The sequence below is a fragment of the Lithobates pipiens genome, unplaced genomic scaffold (genome assembly GCF_037356315.1).
Source record: "Lithobates pipiens isolate NorthernLeopardFrog02 unplaced genomic scaffold, aLitPip1_a1.2 Scaffold_1, whole genome shotgun sequence".
Classification (NCBI taxonomy): domain Eukaryota; kingdom Metazoa; phylum Chordata; class Amphibia; order Anura; family Ranidae; genus Lithobates; species Lithobates pipiens.
Genome location: NW_027507685.1, coordinates 146,559,021 through 146,579,434, shown reverse-complemented (window position 1 = coordinate 146,579,434; position 20,414 = coordinate 146,559,021). Strand labels below are relative to the sequence as shown.

The following is a 20,414-nucleotide window of genomic DNA, read 5'->3' as shown; positions in this document are numbered from 1 at the left end:
CTGATCAGGGCTGCATGTGTTGATCAAGTAGAGAATGTCCAACAAGCCTGTTCATAAAAAGTTGATTGATAGATCAACCTCCCATGAACTGAAACCGTCATACATGGATCAAAATATGGCTAGCTCAGCAGGCCGGTTCAGAGCATCGGTCATTATTCCCTTTCCCTGAAAACTTTCCCAAGCAACAATTCCATTGTCTTACAGTAAGGTCTTACAGCAGTTTAGCAATTCAATGACACAAAGAACAGGTGTCACATATATGTGTTATTGGTGAGATTGATCAGCAGGGCAGCATGTGTATGACCTTACTGTAAGACAACATTGTTATTTTAAAACCAAAACCTTATTTTGGATAGACTAGGGAAGGGTTTATACCATTGCCAGTTAATTGTTTGCTGTCTGTGTAGCATTGAGGAAACTTTCCTTCACTTCCTAACCCTGAGATACAACAGGAGGTTAGAGAAAATCTTCTAAAGTCAGAAGAATTCACATTTTTTGGCTACCATTTATAGATCAAATTTTGTCTGATTCCTGTTGAACTGGCTAAAATTTCTGTCTGAAACCGGTTAAGACCCCTTTCACACTGCAGCTCCACTAAAACAGCGCTAAAGCGCCGGTCATTTTTATGTTGCTTTAGCAGCGTTTTAGCGTCACTTTTTCAGCACTTTTTGGGAGCTAGCAGGACTTTTTTTAATGGGACCTTAAAAAAAAACCCCCAATAAAGACCCGTTTTGCGGCACTTTCAAAGCGCTTTGGAAGCCCTGCCCATTCTTTTCAATGGACAGAGGAATCCAAAGATGCTGCTTGTAGAACTTTTTCTAACGTCCTGCAAGCGCACCACTCCACTGTGAAATCGCAGATTGCAATGAATGGGAGGCAGTTTTCAGTCACTTTACAGGCGCTATTTTTAGCGCTAAAACGCCTGAAAACTGCCTCCCAGTGTGAAAGGGGTCTAATTGTTTAAGCAACTTTTGTCAAAGGAGAGGGACGGAAAATTGTTGGCAGAACAGACCTGCACCTAGGCATCCTGCATCTGTCAGAGTACAGTAGCTAGCAAGGGAGATTCCTCTATCCATGCTTTAGCAAGGATGGAGAAATCTGTTAGATTTTAATTTCATTGGCCAGTGTCCCCACTGGAACATTTACTCTTATCTTTAATTTTGGGGATAACGCTAAAATGTTGTATTTCTTCTCACTTTCTTTCCTAGTGGCAAATGTCACCAGTACAAATAGAATGATGAAAATTCCCAATGAGGAGACAGAGAATAGCAATAATACATTATAAAAGAGTCTAAGGGTCGGTTCACACTAGGACGACTTGTCAGGCGACTTAGCCGCCTGACAAGTCGTGCTCCGTTCTGTACAATGGAACCGTTCTAATCGGAGCGACACAAGTCGCTCCGACTTAGAAAAAGGTTCCTGTATGACTTTGGGGGCGACTTGCATTGACTTCTATACAGAAGTTGTTTTGCAAGTCACCGCAGTGGTCGCGCCTGTGTCGCCTGAGGCAGTCGCGCTGTAAATTGTGCTGCCTCAGTGTCAACCGGACCTAACCCTATCCTATTCTATTCAAAACTAAAAAAAAAGTTTTTGCCTAGAGATATTCCTCTAGGGGCCTGTGTCACAGGACTTTTGTTCATGTAAGGACTTCTTCTCTCCCCATACAAGTCGATGCAAAATCAGAGCTTAGGTCAAATAGTCTTGTCAGTGAATTGTAAATGATCCCGGAAGGAGTGGTGACTGGTGCTATATTTTTTTGGGGAGAGGGGGCAGTTCATCCCTGCACCCCCGGTCAGTCACCAGCTCCGCACTTACCCTGTCTAGGTCACGGGCAGCACTTCCTCTGGGTGGGGGGGGGGGGAACTTCACCTGCATCTCTTGCTCCTCTGCATCACCTCCTTCTCCTAGGTGGCCAATAAGATTGCTTCTCCTGTTAGCTAATCAGGTGATGGGTCTCAGGACCTGCTTCCTGATTGTCCAGTAGGAGATTCAGGAAGACAATAGCAAACTTACTAATGTCACACAACTGGGTGGACTTGGGGTGCAGTGCTCTTCGCCCCAAGGCCACCATTTTTTTAAGCCAATTAGAGCCTCAGGCTCTAATCATGTGCTTCTAAAAAACAAAAAAAAAACATTGGAATCCATGCGTCCGGGGCCCTGCATGTAGATTAGGGGCCGGGCACATGGATTAGCGGCACCCCTTTGCGCCGAATGGATGGCCCACCACTGCCCAGAAACATCTTGAACTGATCTGAATGCAAGCAGAATCAAGCACAAAGCCTGTTGATGCAGGTCTAATGCTAAAAAATGTTTTTTTAAGGGAAGGGGTAAATTACCATTTAGAAGTCAATAATGGCTGTTCATATACCTCTACTTTGACTGGTTACCTTTAAATGTTAGAGAATTGTTGACATGTGTCTTCTCTCCTGATGCAGGGTCCCCTCTGGAGGGTGAGAATGTGGCTCTTGTGTCCGCCGGAGGACGGTTGCTACAAATCAGTAAGGTCCAGGCATCGGATGAAGGCAATTACACCTGTGTGTGTAGCAATGAGGCCGGCAGCACACAGAGGGACTACTGGCTGGAGGTCTATGGTAAGACGGGGCTTTTTTATATTTATAAAGGTGTCTTATTTTGCCTTATTGCACTTCTGTGCTTTTCTGTTCCTGTTTTGTGCATTTTCTAAAGCAAAACTATTTTTTACTGTTAATTTCACTATAACTGTGTTGGAATAACTCTACGCGCTCTTCACACAGAGACCAAGCTGTAAAAGACTGCGATGGCTAATCACAATGGTCATGTGAAGGGACACCTGCCTTTACACACACATGAACTTTAGTGGCATCCCAGTCTTAGTCTGTAGGGTTCAATATTGAGTTGGCTCACCCTTTGCAGCTATAACAGCTTCAACTCTTCTGGGAAGGCTGTCCACAAGGTTTGGGAGTGTGTCTATGGGAATGTTTGACCATTCTTCCAGAAGTGCATTTGTGAGGTCAGGCACTGATGTGGACTAGAAGGCCTGGCTCACAGTCTCCGCTCTAATTCATCCCAAAGGTGCTCTATTGGGTTGAGGACAGGACTCTGTGCAGGCCAGTCAAGTTCCTCCACCCCAAACTTACTTATCCATCTCTTTATGGACCTTGTTTTGTACACTGGTGCGCAATCATGTTGAAACAGGAAGAGGCCATCCCCAAACTGTTCCCACAAAGTTGGGATCATAAAATTGCCCAAAATGTCTTGGTATGCTGACGCCTTAAGAGTTCGCTTCACTGGAACTAAGATGCCAAACTCAACCCCTGAAAAACAGCCCCATACCATAATCCCCCCTCCATCAAAATTTGGACCAGTGCACAAAGCAAGGTCCATAAAGACATGGATGAGCGAGTTTGGGGTGGAGGAACTTGACTGGCCTGTCCTGACCTCGACCAGATAGAACACCTTTAGGATGAATTAGAGCGGAGACTGTGAGCCAGCCCTTCTCGTCCAACATCAATGCCTGACCTCACAAATACGCTTATGGAAGAATGGTCAAACATGAGTCCACTATAGCAGCTCCCGTATCTTTGTCATAACCATGACAGGTTCACTTTTATTTCAGTTTGTTCCTCTCCATTTATTATTCTGTTCTTAAAACTATAGTACAAACTTACTCTATTATAGTATAGATAAATGTTCATTTTTATTCTCTGTTCTACAATCTCCCCAGCTCTCCCAGTAATCGGTAGCAGTGGCCATATTGCAGCTCCCATAGTGTTGACCCGAGACAGCACCGTGACCTTGGAATGTGTGGTCAGTGGCAAGCCTGCTCCCTCATTGACCTGGCTGAAGGATGGTTTTCCATTAGGCAGTGGACCTAACTTGGTATTGAAGAACAAGGGGCAACAGCTGATCATCTCCCGAGCAATGCCTTCCCACTCTGGCCGATATGTCTGTGTGGCAGTAAATGCAGCGGGGCAGACTGATATTAAATATGACCTCACGGTGCAGGGTAAGTTCTTCTGTATCAGAATTTAGATTTAAAGGATAAAGCCAGTAAGGTTAAACTTTTCTTTACTTTTGTGAAAAATATGAATCAATGACCAGGAAGACTTTCTCAGTATTGCTTAACCACTTTCAGACCGGACCATTTTGCTGGTAAATGACCAGAGGTCTTTTTACACTTTGGCACTGCGCTGCTTTAACTGGTAATTGCGCGGTCATGCAATGTTGTACCCAAACAAAATTTGCGTCCTTTTCTTCCCACAAATAGAGCTTTCTTTTGATGGTATTTGATTGCCTCTGCGATTTTTATTTTTTGCGATATAAACGTAAAAAGACCGCAAATTTTGAAAAAAAATGATATTTTCTACTTTTTGTTATTAGAAAAATCCAATAAACTCAATTTTAGTCATACATTTAGGCCAAAATGTATTCAGCCACATGTCTTTGGTAAAAAAAAAGTCAATAATTGTATATTTATTGGTTTGCGCAAAAGTTGTCACATCTACAAACTAAGGTACGTTTTCTGGAATTTACGCAGCTTTTAGTTTACGACTGTCTATCTCATTTCTTGAGGTGCTAAAATGACAGGGCAGTACAAAACCCCCCCAAATGACCCCATTTTGGAAAGTAGACCCCCTAAGGAAATTGATAAGAGGCATGTTGAGCCCATTGAATATTTTATTTTTTTGCCTCAAGCGATTGAATAATGACAAAAAAAAAATTTTTTTTTTTTTTTTACACAAAGTTGTCACTAAATGATATATTGCTCACACATGCTATGGGCGTATGTGAAATGACACCCCAAAATAAATTCTGCTGCTTCTCCTGAGTACGGGGATACCACATATGTGGGACTTTTTGGGAGCCTAGCCGCGTACAGGGCCCCGAAAACCAAGCACCGCCTTCAGGCTTTCTAAGGGCGTAAATTTTTGATTTCACGCCTCACTACCTATTACAGTTTTGAAGGCCATAAAATGCCAAGATGGCACAAAACCCCCACAAATGACCCCATTTTAGAAAGTAGACACCCCAAGCTATTTGCTGAGAGGCATGTTGAGTCCATGGAATATTTTATATTTTGCCACAAGTTGCGGGAAAATTACAAACTTTTTTTTTTTTTTTTTTTTTTTCACAAAGTTGTCACTAAATGATATATTGCTCATGCATGCCATGGGCATATGTGAAATGACACCCCAAAATAAATTCTGCTGCTTCTCCTGAGTACGGGGATACCACATATGTGGGACTTTTTGGGAGCCTAGCCGCGTACGGGGCCCCGAAAACCAAGCACCGCCTTCAGGCTTTCTAAGGGCGTAATTTTTTGAGTTCACTTCTCACTACCTATTACAGTTTTGAAGGCCATAAAATGCCAAGATGGCACAAAACCCCCACAAATGACCCCATTTTAGAAAGTAGACACCCCAAGCTATTTGCTGAGAGGCATGTTGAGTCCATGGAATATTTTATATTTTGCCACAAGTTGCGGGAAAATTACAAACTTTTTTTTTTTTTCACAAAGTTGTCACTAAATGATATATTGCTCACGCATGCCATGGGCATATGTGAAATGACACCCCAAAATAAATTCTGCTGCTTCTCCTGAGTACGGGGATACCACATATGTGGGACTTTTTGGGAGCCTAGCCGCGTACGGGGCCCCAAAAACCAAGCACCGCCTTCAGGCTTTCTAAGGGCGTTACAGTTTTGAAGGCCATAAAATGCCAAGATGGCACAAACCCCCCCCCCCAAATGACCCCATTTTAGAAAGTAGACACCCCTAAATTTAGGGGTACACTAGTGAGACTAGGTAATAAATGGCGGGTGCCCTGAAACTATAAAAAAATAACTAACCAACCAGCGTCACCTGTAACAGTTATATGGTGATCACTGGTGAAAGGGTTAACTAGGGGGCAATCAGGGGGCTTTATGCGGTAGTATATGGGGGTCCCTGGCGCTATAAAAAGCTGCGGCGAACCTAAATACCTACCTGCCTAACTAGCGTCACCTGTGACACTAATACAGCGATCAGAAAAACGATCGCTTATTAGGCTGGGTTCACACTGGAGCGATGCGGGAACGCCACGAATGCGCGGCGGGTTCCCGCATCGCATGCCTCCCGGCGGCAGTTCACACTGCCCTATGCGAACTGCTGGGAGTGTCAGTGAAATGTTAATGACACCCCCAGATCAGTTCGCATATCGCAGTGCGATCTGCAAACTTGGATCGCATGGTGTGAACACCCATGCGATCCGATTCTGCTGCGGACCAAAAAAAGGGTCCCGTGCGAGTTTGCGGCGGGTGCGGCGGGTGCGACACGAATTCAGCCATACTATCTGTATAGCTGAACTCGAATCGCACAGAGATCGGATGTGATTTGCACTGCAGTGCGGTGCGAATCACATCCGTTCTCATAAACCGCTGCAATGTGAACCCAGCCTTAGTGACACTGGCGACGGGGGGTGATCACGGGGTTAAACCTTTATTGGGGGGGTTAGGGGGGTACCTTAGAACTAAAGGGGGCTAACCCTAACTGCCCTAACAGTTATTAGTCACAAATGACACCTGCCGGGTGATCAGGGGGTTAAACCTTTATTAGGTAATAAATGGCGGGTGCCCTGAAACTATAAAAAAATAACTAACCAACCAGCGTCACCTGTAACAGTTATATGGTGATCACTGGTGAAAGGGTTAACTAGGGGGCAATCAGGGGGCTTTATGCGGTAGTATATGGGGGTCCCTAGCGCTATAAAAAGCTGCGGCGAACCTAAATACCTACCTGCCTAACTAGCGTCACCTGTGACACTAATACGGCGATCAGAAAAATGATCGCTTATTAGGCTGGGTTCACACTGGAGCGATGCGGAAACGCCGCGAATCCGCGGCGGGTTCCCGCATCGCATGCCTCCCGGCGGCAGTTCACACTGCCCTATGCGAACTGCTGGGAGTGTCAGTGAAATGTTACTGACACCCCCAGATCAGTTCGCATATCGCAGTGCGATCTGCAAACTCGGATCGCATGGTGTGAACACCCATGCGATCCGATTCTGCTGCGGGCCAAAAAAAGGGTCCCGTGCGAATTTGCGGCGGGTGCGGCGGGTGTGGCGGGTGCGGCGGGTGCGGCGAATGGCTGAACTCGAATCGCACAGAGATCGGATGTGATTTGCACTGCAGTGCGGTGCGAATCACATTCGTTCTCATAAACCGCTGCAATGTGAACCCAGCCTTAGTGACACTGGCGACGGGGGGTGATCACGGGGTTAAACCTTTATTGGGGGGGTTAGGGGGGTACATTAGAACTAAAGGGGGCTAACCCTAACTGCCCTAACAGTTATTACAGTCACAAATGACACCAATGCAAAAAAAAAAAAAAAAAAAAAAAAAATGACATTGGTGTCACTGTGACTGGGGGGCAGGGGTAATTGGGGGGGTGATCGGGGGGTAAAGGGGGGGTGTGAGTGTGCCTGGCATGTTCTACTGTGTGTGGGATGTGTTGGTGCAACTCACTGATCCGCTCTCCTCCGTGTCGGAACGAAAAATACCGACACGGAGGAGAGAATACATCACTTCCTCTCCTGTGTTTACATTACAGGAGAGGAAGTGATGTCACCGGGGATTTCCATTCGTCGGGAGCGATCGCGAGGGGGTGGCCATGAATGAATGGCCGTCCCCTCGTCCGGGATCGCTCCCGAACGAAAACCGACCGCCGCAGGCACCGGGCGGGGGCCCGATCGGGCCCCCGACCCGCGGGAGGCAAAGCACGTACATGTACGTGCTTATGCCTGCCCGTGCCATTCTGCCGACGTACATCGGCGTGAGGCGGTCGGCAAGTGGTTAATATATGTGACAAATGCCTAAATAGCATAACAGAGCTATGAACATGAAATCCAACTCCAATTTTATATATATATATATATATATATATATATATATATATATATATATATATATATATATATATACACAGTGCAATCTGGAAAGTATTCACAGCGCTTCACTTTTTCCACATTTTGTTATGTTACAATCTTATTCCAAAATGGATTAAATTTGTTATTTTCCTCAAAATTTTACAAACAATACCCCATAATGAGATCGTGAAAGAAGTTTGTTTGAAGTCTTTGCAAATTTATTAAAAATAAACAACAAAAAATCACATGTACATAAGTATTCACAGCCTGTGCCATGGCACTCAAAATTGAGCATCCTGTTTCCACTGATCATCCTTGAGATGTTTCTACAACTTGATTGGAGTCCACCTGAGGTAAGTTCGGTTGATCGGACATGATTTAGAAAGGCACAAACTTATTTATATAATGTCCCACAGTTACAGTGCATGTCGGAGCACAAACCAAGCCATGAAGACCAAGGAATTGTCTGTAGACTTCTGAGACCGGATCTGGGGAAGGATACAGGAACATTTCTGCACCATTGAAGGCCCCAATGAGCACAATGACCTGACCTCCATCATAACGAAAGAAGTTTAGAACCACTAGGACTCTTCCTATAGCGGGCCGCCTGGCCAAACTGAGCGATCGGGGGAAAGGGGCCTTAGTCAGGGAGGGGAAAAAGAACATGATGGTCACTCTGACAGAGCTCCAGTGTTTCTCTGTGGAGATAGGAGAATCTTCCAGAGGAACAACCATCTCTGCAACACTCCACCAATCAGGCCTGTATGGTAGAGTGGCCAGACAGAAGCCACTCCTCAGTAAAAGGCACATGGCAGCCCGCCTGATGTTTTCCAAAAGGCACCTGAAGGACTCTCAGACCATAAGAAACAAAATTCTCTGATGAAACAAAGATTGAACTCTTTAGCCTGAATGACAAGCATCATGTCTGGAGTAAACCAGGCACCGCTCATCACCTGGCCAATACCATCCCTACAGTGAAGCATGGTGGGGACAGCATAATGCTGTGGGGATGTTTTTCAGCATCACGAACTTGGAAACTAGTCAGAATCAAGGAAAAGATGAATGCAACAATCTACTGAGACATCTTTGATGAAAACCTGCTCCTGAGAGCTCAGAACCTCAGACTGGGTTTGTGTGAAGGTTCATCTTCCAACAGGACAACGACCCTAAGCACACAGCCAAGATAACAAAGGAGTGGCTATGGCACAACTCTGTGAATGTCCTTGAGTGGCCCAGTAAGAGCCTGGACTTAAACCCCATTGAACATCTCTGGAGAGATCTGAAAATGGCTGTGTACCGACGCTCCCCATCCAACCTGATGGCGCTTGAGAGGTCCTGCAAAGAGGAATGGGAGAAACTACCCTAAAATAGGTGTGCCAAGCTTGTAGCTTCATACTCAAAAAGACCTGAGGCTGTTATTGGTGCTAAAGGTGCTTCAACAAAATATTGAGCAAAGGCTGTGAATACTTACAGTATCTGACAAAAGTGAGTACACCCCTCACATTTTTCTAAATATTTTTCTAAATATTTCTAAATATCTTTTCATGTGACAACACTGAAGAAATTACACTTTGCTACAATGTAAAGTAGTGAGTTTACAGCTTGTATAACAGTGTAAATTTGCCGTCCCCTCAAAATAGCTCAACACACAGCCATTAATGTCTAAACTGCTGGCAACAAAAGTGAGCACACCCCTACATGAAAATGTCCAATTTGGTCCTAATTAGCCATTTTCCCTCCCCGGTGTCATGTGACTCATTAGTGTTACAAGGTCTCAGGTGTGAATGGGGAGCAAGTGTGTTAAATTTTGTGTTATCGCTCTCACACTGGTCACTGAAAGTTCAACATGGCACCTCATTGCAAAGAACTCTCTGAGAATTTGAAAAAAATAATTGTTGCTCTACATAAAGATGGCCTAGGCTATAAGAAGATTGCCAAAACCCTGAAACTGAGCTGCAGCATGGTGGTCAAGACCATACAGTGGTTTAAAAGGACAAAATCTAAAACAATTGTAGATATCCTCAAACACCGACTACAAATAATGAGCACTCCTGGATCTCAATTAATACCTAGCAAATATAATACATATCATAATATATGTCCAAATTAAGGAAACCAAAAACGAGCTGCTACCATAAAACCTCCTAAAACAGAAGGCTAAAGCATAAATATTAATCTCTACATGCAACCGAAAATATGTGAAGACAACGCTACAAGCCCCAGCAATAATCTACCCATGGTAAGTACACAAGTTCCTTTTTGTTATGCTGGTCAGATAATCTCATCCAAACAAATGTCTCATCCTAAAAAATGTAGACATTGTGTTAAAGTTCTCTCTCAGTGTTAACTCTGTGGTTGAGCAAACACTGTCCAATCTCAATGCGACTACTACAGCCTCCAATATTTATAAGAGATCACGATAACGAATCCCCACTATAGATTCACTCCTTACCAGTCCGTAGTGGGTTAATCGGCATATGACAACCTGACAATGCTGAGTTTGTGTTAACCGACGTCTTCTCGTGTTAACCGGTTTCTCCTCAGAAACGTACACTGGCAGTGAGTTTCTAGCAGGTGGATCGGGACAATACTTAAGTAGACTCGTTCATATGGAGAGGGGGAAAAAAGAAAAAACTCCATAGCCTAAAATTTAAAATAGCAGATAAAGGACTGAACACACTGTTATATCTTCTAAAGAGATTTCGGTGTTTGAAAAATCGCGCCATTCAGCTGATGTTAAACAGTGGCTTCACTTCTCAATAAATATGATTCAAGGTTAGTCGTATAGTCATGCCCTGATGCGTTTCGTCATCGAGGACATCATCTGAGGGCGTAGGTTTAAAAGGACAGGTTCCACTCAGAACAGGCCTCACCATGGTCAACCAAAGAAGTTGAGTGCACATGCTCAGCGTCATATCCAGAGGTTGTCTTTGGGAAATAGACTTAAGAGTGCTGCCAGCATTGCTGCAGAAGTTGAAGGGGTGGGGGGTCAGCCTGTCAGTTGTCAAATTGGTCTGCATGGCTGTCGTCCCAGAAGGGAGCCTCTTCTAAAGATGATGCACAAGAAAGCCCACAAACAGTTTGCTGAAGACAAGCAGACTAAGGACTAAGGTCTGGGGCTGCATGAGTGCTGCCGGTACTGGGGAACTTCAGTTCATTGAGGGAACCATGAATGCCAACATGTTCTGTGACACACTGAAGGCAAGCATGATCCTCTGCCTTCAGAGACTTGACTGCAGGGCAGTATTCCAAAATAATGACCCTAAAAACACACTTCGACAAGAAGACTACTGCCTTGATAAGCATGTCTCTAGACCTAAACAATATTGAGCATCTGTGGGACATCCTCAAACTGAAGGTGGAGGAGCGCAAGGTCTGTAACATCCACCAGCTCTGTGATGTCGTCATGGAGGAGTGGAAGAGGACTTCAGTGGCAACCTGTGATGCTCTGATGAACTCCATGCCCAAGAGGGTTAAGGCAGTGCTGGAAAATAATGGTGGCCACACAAAATATTGACACTTTGGGCCATATTTGTACATTTTCACTTAGGGGTGTACTCACTTTTGTTGCCAGCGGTTTAGACATTAATGGCTGTGTATTGAATTATTTTGAGGGGACAGCAAATTTACACTGTTATACAAGCTGTACACTCACTACTTTATATTGTAGCAAAGTATCATTAGTTCAGTGTTGTCACATGAAAAGATATAATAAAATATTTACAAAAATGTGAGGGGTGCACTCACTTTTGTGAGATACTGTATTTATAAATATCTCTATCTATCTATCTATCTATCTATCTATCTATCTATCTATCTATCTATCTATCTATCTATCTATCTATCTATCTATCTATATATATATATATATATATATATATATATATATACATATATATATATAATTTTTTTTTTTTTTTTTTAATACGTGGTCACATAATCTCTGTTCTCAGCTGCATAAGGGGTTATTGATGTGAATGTTACTTATCATTTCAGTACCGCCAGAAATCGCAAGTCCACATGCCGAGCCACGCAATGTGTCTGTAGCTTTACATGGTAGCTTCACTCTTTTCTGTGAATCTTCTGGAATACCTCCTCCCACCATCACATGGTACAGAAACAACATCCCTCTTGCTCCGCAGGGGAACATCCAAATTCAATCAGGTAAATCATTTCTAAATTTACAGTTGTAATATATCACAGACACCATACGCTGACAGATAATAGACAATATAGCCAAATCTTTGTGAACACCTGATCATCACACCTATATGAGCATGTTGGACTTCCCATTTCAAAACCATGGACATGAGTGTGCCTATGGGAATTTGTGACAGGCATCCGAAGACGCTAGTCTCTCATATGGGAATTTGTGCCCATACAACCAAAAAGTGTTTGTGAGGTTTGCATTTTTAGCATTTGTGAGCACTTTGTTGTTCAGTAGGGTTGAGATCAGGGCTCTGTGCAGGCCATATTAGTTCCTTAACACCAAACTCATCAAAACATGTCTTTGCAAAGGCGGTGTTGTGCACAGGGGGACAGTTATGCTGGAACAGAAAGGGGCCTTCACCAAACTGAGTAGAAACACTCAAATGTCTAAAATGTATTTTATGTGCTGTAGAATTAACAGTACACTTTTCTACTCTCAGTAATATTGAGGGGTATCCACATTCCGCATTGTGATTCCCATTTTTACCCTTCAGTTCCATCTCTGCACCCCGCCCCCCCAGAAGCTTCTCCACGCGCTCATACAATGACCTGTCTGCAGGCTTAGTCATTGTGACATGGGAGGACTATGCTATGCCAACAGAAACCTTCAGAAAGTCTCTATTTGTACAGGCAGTCCCTGAGCTACGAACACCCAAGTTACAAATGAATCCTACTTCCGAACACCCTCAAATGCCGGCCACTCGTGCTCCACGCGGGTCCTGGATACCTTTCTAGCACTTCCGAACACATCCCACACTGCTGTACTACGCCTCCCATGACATAACAAGCGACCAGAACATCCCACATCTATGCACAGGCAGCTGTTAGACTTACAAACGCAGTATTGCGACTCACGAACAACTTTGACTTACGAACAAACCTATAGTCCCTATTGTGTTTGTAACCCGGGGACTGGCTGTACATCTACTTTGGGGGGCCCTTGGGCAGCACTAAATGGGCCAAAATGGGAAGGATAAAGCATATCTCATCTGGTACCTCCTACAGCTGTTAATTACAGTATTGGTTTCCACATTTGTAACAACGGGGGACAGGGCAAGCCTGTCTAAAATAACCCGTAATCTGTGTAGACTAGTAAATCAATGTTTGGTGCAGTTAACACTTTTCAATTTCGTCTGACGTTCTTGTTTAGTCGCAATAGTCTTTCTGTTCTTTTCTTTACTATTAGACGTTATTGTATATTAGTATCTACTTTTGAAGTCTAGAAGAATATATGAGAATTTATGTCACACTGGATTATCTAATTACCTCTTCTTACTTTCACTGATTAGGTGGACGTGTCCTTAAAGTGGTACATGCAGACATTGGGGATGGCGGTGTTTATGCTTGTTTGGTCACAAACGCTGCAGGGGATGCCAAAAAGGATTTTGTTGTGGATATCTTACGTAAGTATCAGGAGGGATATGGGGCTTAAAAGATAAATTCACCTTTATAGATGTTTCTGGCTATTCCATCGTACTCTGTTGGGAATCTTGAAATAACAATCTTCAGATTTTTATGTTTCCCGTAAAAACAATGTATTACTTTGTCTATGCATACACTCTATAGTAAATTATGCACAGACTTTAATGTGGACCTTGCACTTCAGATAAGGTCTGCTTATTATTATTACAGGTACTTATATAGCTGTCAATTTATGCAGTGCTTTACATATATATTGTACATTCACATTAGTCCCTGCCTTCAAGGAGTTTGCAGTCTATCTCGCATATGCATACTAGGGTCAATTTAGACAGAAGCCAATTAACCTACCAGCATGTCTTTGCAGTGTGGGAGAAACCCTGGAGTATTCGGAGGAAACCCACGCAGGCACAGGGAGAACATGCAAACTCCAGGCTGGCATTGTCGTGGTTGGGATTTAAACCAATGTCCCTAGTGCTGCTAAGCAGAAGTGCTAACCACTATTATTTACCCCCCTTCTAAACACTGCATAAAAGTGCAAAATAGAATCTGGGGGGAGGGGGGAAAAGATAGTATACTCCCTTTTCTTGACTTCTACAGTTCTACAGTGCAGGGGATGACTTCGTCCTGCCAACAAGATCGAAATGCTGTGTAGCCTAAATCTATTGAGAAAACACTGCAGCACAGTTCAGGACTGTCTTCTCAGTAAGGTTTGGAGTACTCTACTCCCCAGGATATGGTCAGAAGGTGAAAGACATTACCTTCTCCTAGGCACTGTGCAAGAAAGCCATAATACAGGTAAGTATATTCTCAGACTCCTCTGCTCCTCAGATATTTATTTTTTTAGACCATCTTCCAGTATTTTAGGAAGGGGGAGGAGGGACCCCTTCAATTAACGGATATTGTTATTGGGATACAAGGTCTGCTTTAATTGTATGTAAAGCCAAATATTTTTTTTTAGTTTTAAGGTATAAAAGAGCCGACACCCCCATCGGGGTCTTTTTTGCCATGTACACACGACCGGTTTTCCTGTCGGGATAAACTCTGAAGATTCTTCTGACTGAGTTCCGACGGAGTGCCACTGAAACTGTCGTGCGTACACACGATCACACCAAAGTCCGATTGTTAAGACCGCGGTGACATACAACACATACGACGGGACTAGAAAAAGGAATTTCAATAGCCAGTAGCCAATAGCTTCCGTCTCATACTTTCTTCAGAGCATGCGTAGTTTTTTGGTCCATCGGAACAGCATACAGACGAGTGGTTTTCCCGATAGGAATTGGTTCCGTCTGAAATATTTAAAACATGTTCTATTTCTAGGTCCGTCAGAATTTTCATAAAAAAAAAAAACTCAGATGAGGCATACACATGATCGGAATATACGATGAAAAGCTTCCATTGGACTTTTTCTGTCGAACATTCTGCTTGTGTATACGTGGCATTAGTCTATATCCTGTCTGAGAAATTTCCCTACAGTTTTTTTTTTTTTTTTGGAAAATCTGTTTATTGAGTTTTAAACCATTGAACAAAAAACAAACAAAAAACAAACAACAAACATTGGTCACGACTAGAGTGGACTTCGGTATCTACAAAGACATGAGAAGAGGCAAACAGTTACGTGCATCATAACAGTGGGCCAGAGACCTCATAATGGTTCCCGCAGGTGGCATTTGTGGGCAGGATGATGTCAGTGGGCCCAGAGCATCCATCACCAAAATACAATTACATTCACAATGGCATGTTCCTATTTTTGGAGGAAAATATCAGGTTAAGAAGGGTGCAAGTCAGAGGCTGTGGAGGGATCTGCCAGCCATTTGGACCAAACCTTATCATATTTGCGGGGGCAACCCCTATTAGAGTAACAATCCTTGTACAGGGGCAGGCTACTGTTAACTAGTTGTTTCCACAAAGATAGAGGAGGAGGAGTGGGCTTACGCCAGCTAAGGGCTATGGCTTTGCGGGCATAAAAGAGGAGCAGTCCGACCAGAGTGCGGCTAGCCACAGTGGGAACTAGTTCCTCCACCAGGCCCAGTATACATATTGCCATGGAGGGTTGGAGCGATATGGTGGTGCGAGAAATTTCCCTACAGTTTCACGTCCCATGAACTAAGCAGAAAGTAGTAGGATACACCCCCTTTTAGACAGCTGACCACATAGAAGACTTTTTCTTATATTCTACCACCTTGACAACTCAAAGTTCCATTCCCTATGATTTTCTGTATCGGAAACATTGGAAACATGGGACACCCGGTCAAATAGAGGGGGTAAATCTCCACAATAAAAACTTGACATGGGTTCCAACCTGTCCATTTTCTATCCCAAATTTAAAAAAAAAAAACTCTTTTGGCTTTACATACACTTAAAATGTTGCAAAGGGGTAGATTTACTAAAACTGGAGCATGGGAGCCAATCAACTTCTAACCTTAGTTTAAGCTTTGATTAAAAAAAAAACTGGAAGCTGATTCGTTTCTATCTAGAAATTACGCTGATTTTGCACTCTCCAGGTATAGTAAATAAACCTCAAACATTGTAATGTTTTGGGGTACTATTATTTGGAAGTTATACGTAAGCTTCCACTATGTTTGGAAGCTTTATAAATTGATGTTTTACATTATTTCTAGAATTAATATTGCATTTAATGCAGGATATGTCTGTTGTATTTGCAGATTACGATGGATATTTCAGGCATCTGTATGCACTGTGTGAAATGTGTCTGCTGACCCCTTATTTAATTCTGAGTTCTGTTTGAAATATGTTTCTGAAATAGCTAACATTCATTGTTACAGTTCCGCCCGTCATAGAGGATGACGAGAATGATAAAGATTACCGAGTGGCAGTGGGACAACCTATTGTTCTTCGCTGCAGAGCTGCAGGTGAGGATTATTCACTATTCAAATTATTTTGGTAGTCTAAATGCATCTATGAAAAAATAATGCATGGGCGATTTTCAATTACATTGTCTGGTGAAAACAAAGTCTTTCAATACAAAAAGTGATGAGAAAACCCAACATAAAAGTTCTAGTGCCAGCAGTCTAATGACGCGTACACACAATCAGACTATCCGGCGGACTTAGTCTGGCGGACAAACCGCCGGAAAGTCCGCCGGACTTTTCGAAGGAGCGGACCTGCCCACACACAACCGGACTTTTCCAGCGGACTAAGTCTACTTTTGAAATGAACTACTAGGTCGTACTTTTGAAATGAATGCCTGGAGGAAAGTCATTTTGAATGAGGCACCATATAGACAGAACTAGTGCAGGAGGTCAATGTCGCCACCTCCATGGGCGAGATTGACACGTCGCTGGCCCTGTCACCTGGTATGGACTTAAAGGGGAAGCCCTACTCCGGAAAAACGGCATGGGGATCCCCCCCAAAGTCCATATCAGACCCTTATCCGAGCACACAGCCCGGCCGGTCAGGGAAGGGGGTGGGGGCGAGCGAGCGCCCCCCTCCCCCCCCCTCCTGAGCCATAACAGGCCGTGCGGCCCCCCCACCCCAAAGCACCTTGTCCCCATGTTGATGAGGACAAGGTCCTCTTCCCGACAACCCTGGCCATTGGTTGTCAGGGTCTGCGGGCGGGGGGCTAGTTGGAATCCGGGAGCCCTCTTTAACTTATGTGAATGAGTATTGGGGTACAATGTACCCCTACCCATTCACCTGGTGAAAAAAACTATCTTCTGCTAGCTCTTTTACTAGCGGAGGAGCCCAGCTTTCTTCTTCATCGCTGTCCGGGGGTCTTCTTCCGACTTCGGGGGTCTTGTCCCCTCTTCGGTTCTTCTTGCCACTCCTTCTTCCAGCTCTTTTACTAGCGGTGGCCTGGTCTTCTGTTGCCGCCGTCGCCGCCGCCGCCTTCTCTTTTTCTCCCTTGAGATGTTGACTTGATGCTCTTTCGGGCCGTGTTGTGCGGCGACTTATATAGGAACTATGGGCGGGGTCACCAGGTGATGTCTCCACCCATTATGATGTCACAGTCCCAGCATCTCCACCTCAGACATGTCACTGCTGGGCCTAGAGACTTGTGGGAGATGTAGTTTGATGGGGGATGCAGTGTGGATGAGACAACTTGTATGTATGGCTGGTCAATATCAGTGTGTGCTCGTCCTCCTGGCATGCCCACAGAGAGGGCTCTGTATGCCGGCTGTGGCACACATGCCACAGGTTCACCATCACTGCTCTAGGAAACGTCTAATCACAAAAGCTAAGCTATTGAAATGTTGAATGGTTGGAATATTCAAGATGGAAATGTGTATGGACACTTTAGCAGGCCCTGGCTGATTAGCTTAGCTGCCAGTAATGACATTAAAATATCATTACTTTTTCCATCATTTGTTTTCCATATTGCCTTTTTTGCTCTATTTAGTAGTATAAAGTAAACTAAATCCATATTGCTTGAGGCTTTGCTATATTTTTTTGTTTGAACCAGTTTTCTTTTTTTTACTGCACATTTGACTTGCAATCCAAAGAGGAAGCTTGTGAAAGAAGTTTGCTCCTCTTTCTTCCTGTTTTTTTTTTTTTTTTTTTTTGACAGTTCCATTACTTTTCTTAACCATTTATTGTAAAGGGGCACTTTTCATTTACAACCTCTAATTTTGGCACTTATAAATATCTGGGGAAGAGACTTGTGAGGTCATGTTAAACCATAGCACACTGTCCTCCCGAAGTTGCCTCTTGCAGTGATGTTTCTGTGCCTTGGCCTTGTGTTATTCTAGTAGAAGATGACCTGAAACCCTAGAGGTGACACATTACAGTGGAAATGTGTTGGTTAAAATGTGCAATCCATTTTGTTTGTTGGTCTCAAAATTGTAGTTATTGCTCTTTCAGGTCACCCAGCTCCGCAAATCACCTGGCTGCGGGATTCCAGTTCAGTACAAAGTGGAGATGGCATTCAGATATCCAACGATGGCACTGAGCTACACATTGAAGCTGCTAGTGTCTTCTCTGCTGGACATTACACCTGCCTGGCCACCAACCCTATTGCTGAGAGGAGCAAACATTTTGTGCTAACAGTGTTAGGTAAGACTATCTTGTAGATGTCCCTATCAGTCGGGTGACAGTATGGGGTTGATTTTCTAAATCTGGAGAGTGCAAAATCTGGTGTAGCTCTGCATAGAAACCAATTGGCTTCCAAGTTTTTATTTCAATGCCTAATTGAACAAGCTGAAGTTAGAAGCTAATTGGCAACCATATACAGCTCCACCAGATTTTGTCCATCAACTCATGTGTGTTATATCTTACTGCTTTTCTTTCTTGAGTTGACAGTTCTCTTCTGTGTCTGCAGTGAGTCCCACCATTTCTTCCAATCTTGATGATGACACCAATGAAGACGTTGTAGTTATTGTTAACAACCCTCTGTCACTTATCTGTGAGGCCCTTGGATTTCCCATTCCTACTGTTACCTGGTTAAAAAATGGGAAACCCTTTAAAGATTCATCCAATGTAAAGACCATTCCAGGTAAGAGTTTAAAGTGGAGTTCCACTGAAAACCTTTGAATTTAGTTTTGAATAGAGTGGGAAAGGTTGAGAACACCTGTCAGGTTTGTTTTTTTGTCTGGATCTCAACTGGGAAGATTACTCTTACCTGACCTGGTAATAACATTCTTCGGTTTTAACCCTTCCCCACTCTATTAAGCAATATCCATGGTGACCTGGGAAAAGTGTGTGGGCCACTCAGGCTCGATAGGGAGGGGGTAGGTGAACAGAGCATCCGCAGCTGCTGCTAGAGTGCTGACAGGGGATGGAGCCCATCCTGGATCCTTCAAGGGTTCAAGAAAGGAAAGCTAACTCCCAGAAGTCGCACATCTATGGTGTCCTATCCAATTAATGGAGTGGCAACCTCAGCCTGTATTCTGGCCAGGCAATGCCCACAACATGTTTCGCTCCACCCTTCGAGGGGGGCAGAGTCAAACGTGTTGGAGACGTGGCCTGGTCGGAGTCCAGGCTGAGGTTGCCATTCCATTCATTGCAGTAGGGCATTATAGATGTGCGACTTACAGAGGTTACCCTTCCTTTCTTGAAGAAACATCCAAGGCCTAGTGGCCTCTTACAGTGAGACGGGTGGTGGAAGAAATGTAATCTTCATCTACTCTGTCCAAAAAAAAATTTTTTCTTCTAAAGTGGACCTATGGTGCAAAACCAATCCATAACCTATTAATGCAAGAGGATTTTTTGATTATCGAATTTATAGGTTTCCCATTTGTTTAATGAAAAAGTTCTCTCAATCTTGTCTGTGAAATTTCATTGCAAGTGCTTTTACAATAAGCTGTATTTTGCCATTCAGAGTCAAACAAAAATCTGGTTATTTTGCAGTATGTGGCTATAGCTGTGTTTACTAGTGTTAAGCCACTTTCTGGTAGAAGTGTTTTGGCTGTATGTAAAACTGTTTGAGCTCTTATTCCCCAGCCCCCCATCCTCCTATGTGATAGCAATAAAGTTAAGTATAACAATTAATTAAAAGAAATTATGGTAATTATTTAATTTAAAAAATTGAAAATTTTTGCTACTGAAGTTTAATGTTTTACTGGGCACGTGAAATCTTAAGGCTTGACATGTTTGGTATCTATTTACTCAATACGAAACTCATCTTTTACATTTTACCAAACATTTGGTAATATATTGTGTTTAATGTAAAATTAACCTAAAATATGCCTTTAATAATTATTAAAAATAATGTATTTTATTCCATTGCAGGAGGTCATGGGCTACAGATCCTCAATGCCAGGCAAGAAGATGCTGGACAATACACCTGTATAGTGACCAATGAGATAGGAGAAGCCATAAGGAATTATGAAGTTAAAGTGTTTAGTAAGTTACTGTTATCCAACTGTTAACCTATATTCAGTACAACATATCTCATATCACCTAATTTGTCCCTTTTTTTTCTTCTTAAAATTCTTTCCAATT

At 43.4% G+C, this 20,414-nt stretch overlaps 1 protein-coding gene across 1 annotated transcript in view; it reads left to right on the top strand.

Annotated features, from left to right (window-relative positions):
• HMCN2 (hemicentin 2) overlaps nt 1-20,414 on the top strand; it is a 361,882-nt gene that overhangs the window by 259,601 nt on the left and 81,867 nt on the right. The window contains exons 44-51 of the mRNA XM_077478193.1: nt 2,436-2,591; nt 3,704-3,985; nt 11,880-12,047; nt 13,382-13,495; nt 16,301-16,387; nt 18,336-18,527; nt 18,793-18,966; nt 20,202-20,315. Of these exons, the coding sequence (XP_077334319.1) occupies nt 2,436-2,591; nt 3,704-3,985; nt 11,880-12,047; nt 13,382-13,495; nt 16,301-16,387; nt 18,336-18,527; nt 18,793-18,966; nt 20,202-20,315 (1,287 nt within the window). The remainder of the gene's footprint in view (nt 1-2,435; nt 2,592-3,703; nt 3,986-11,879; nt 12,048-13,381; nt 13,496-16,300; nt 16,388-18,335; nt 18,528-18,792; nt 18,967-20,201; nt 20,316-20,414) is intronic.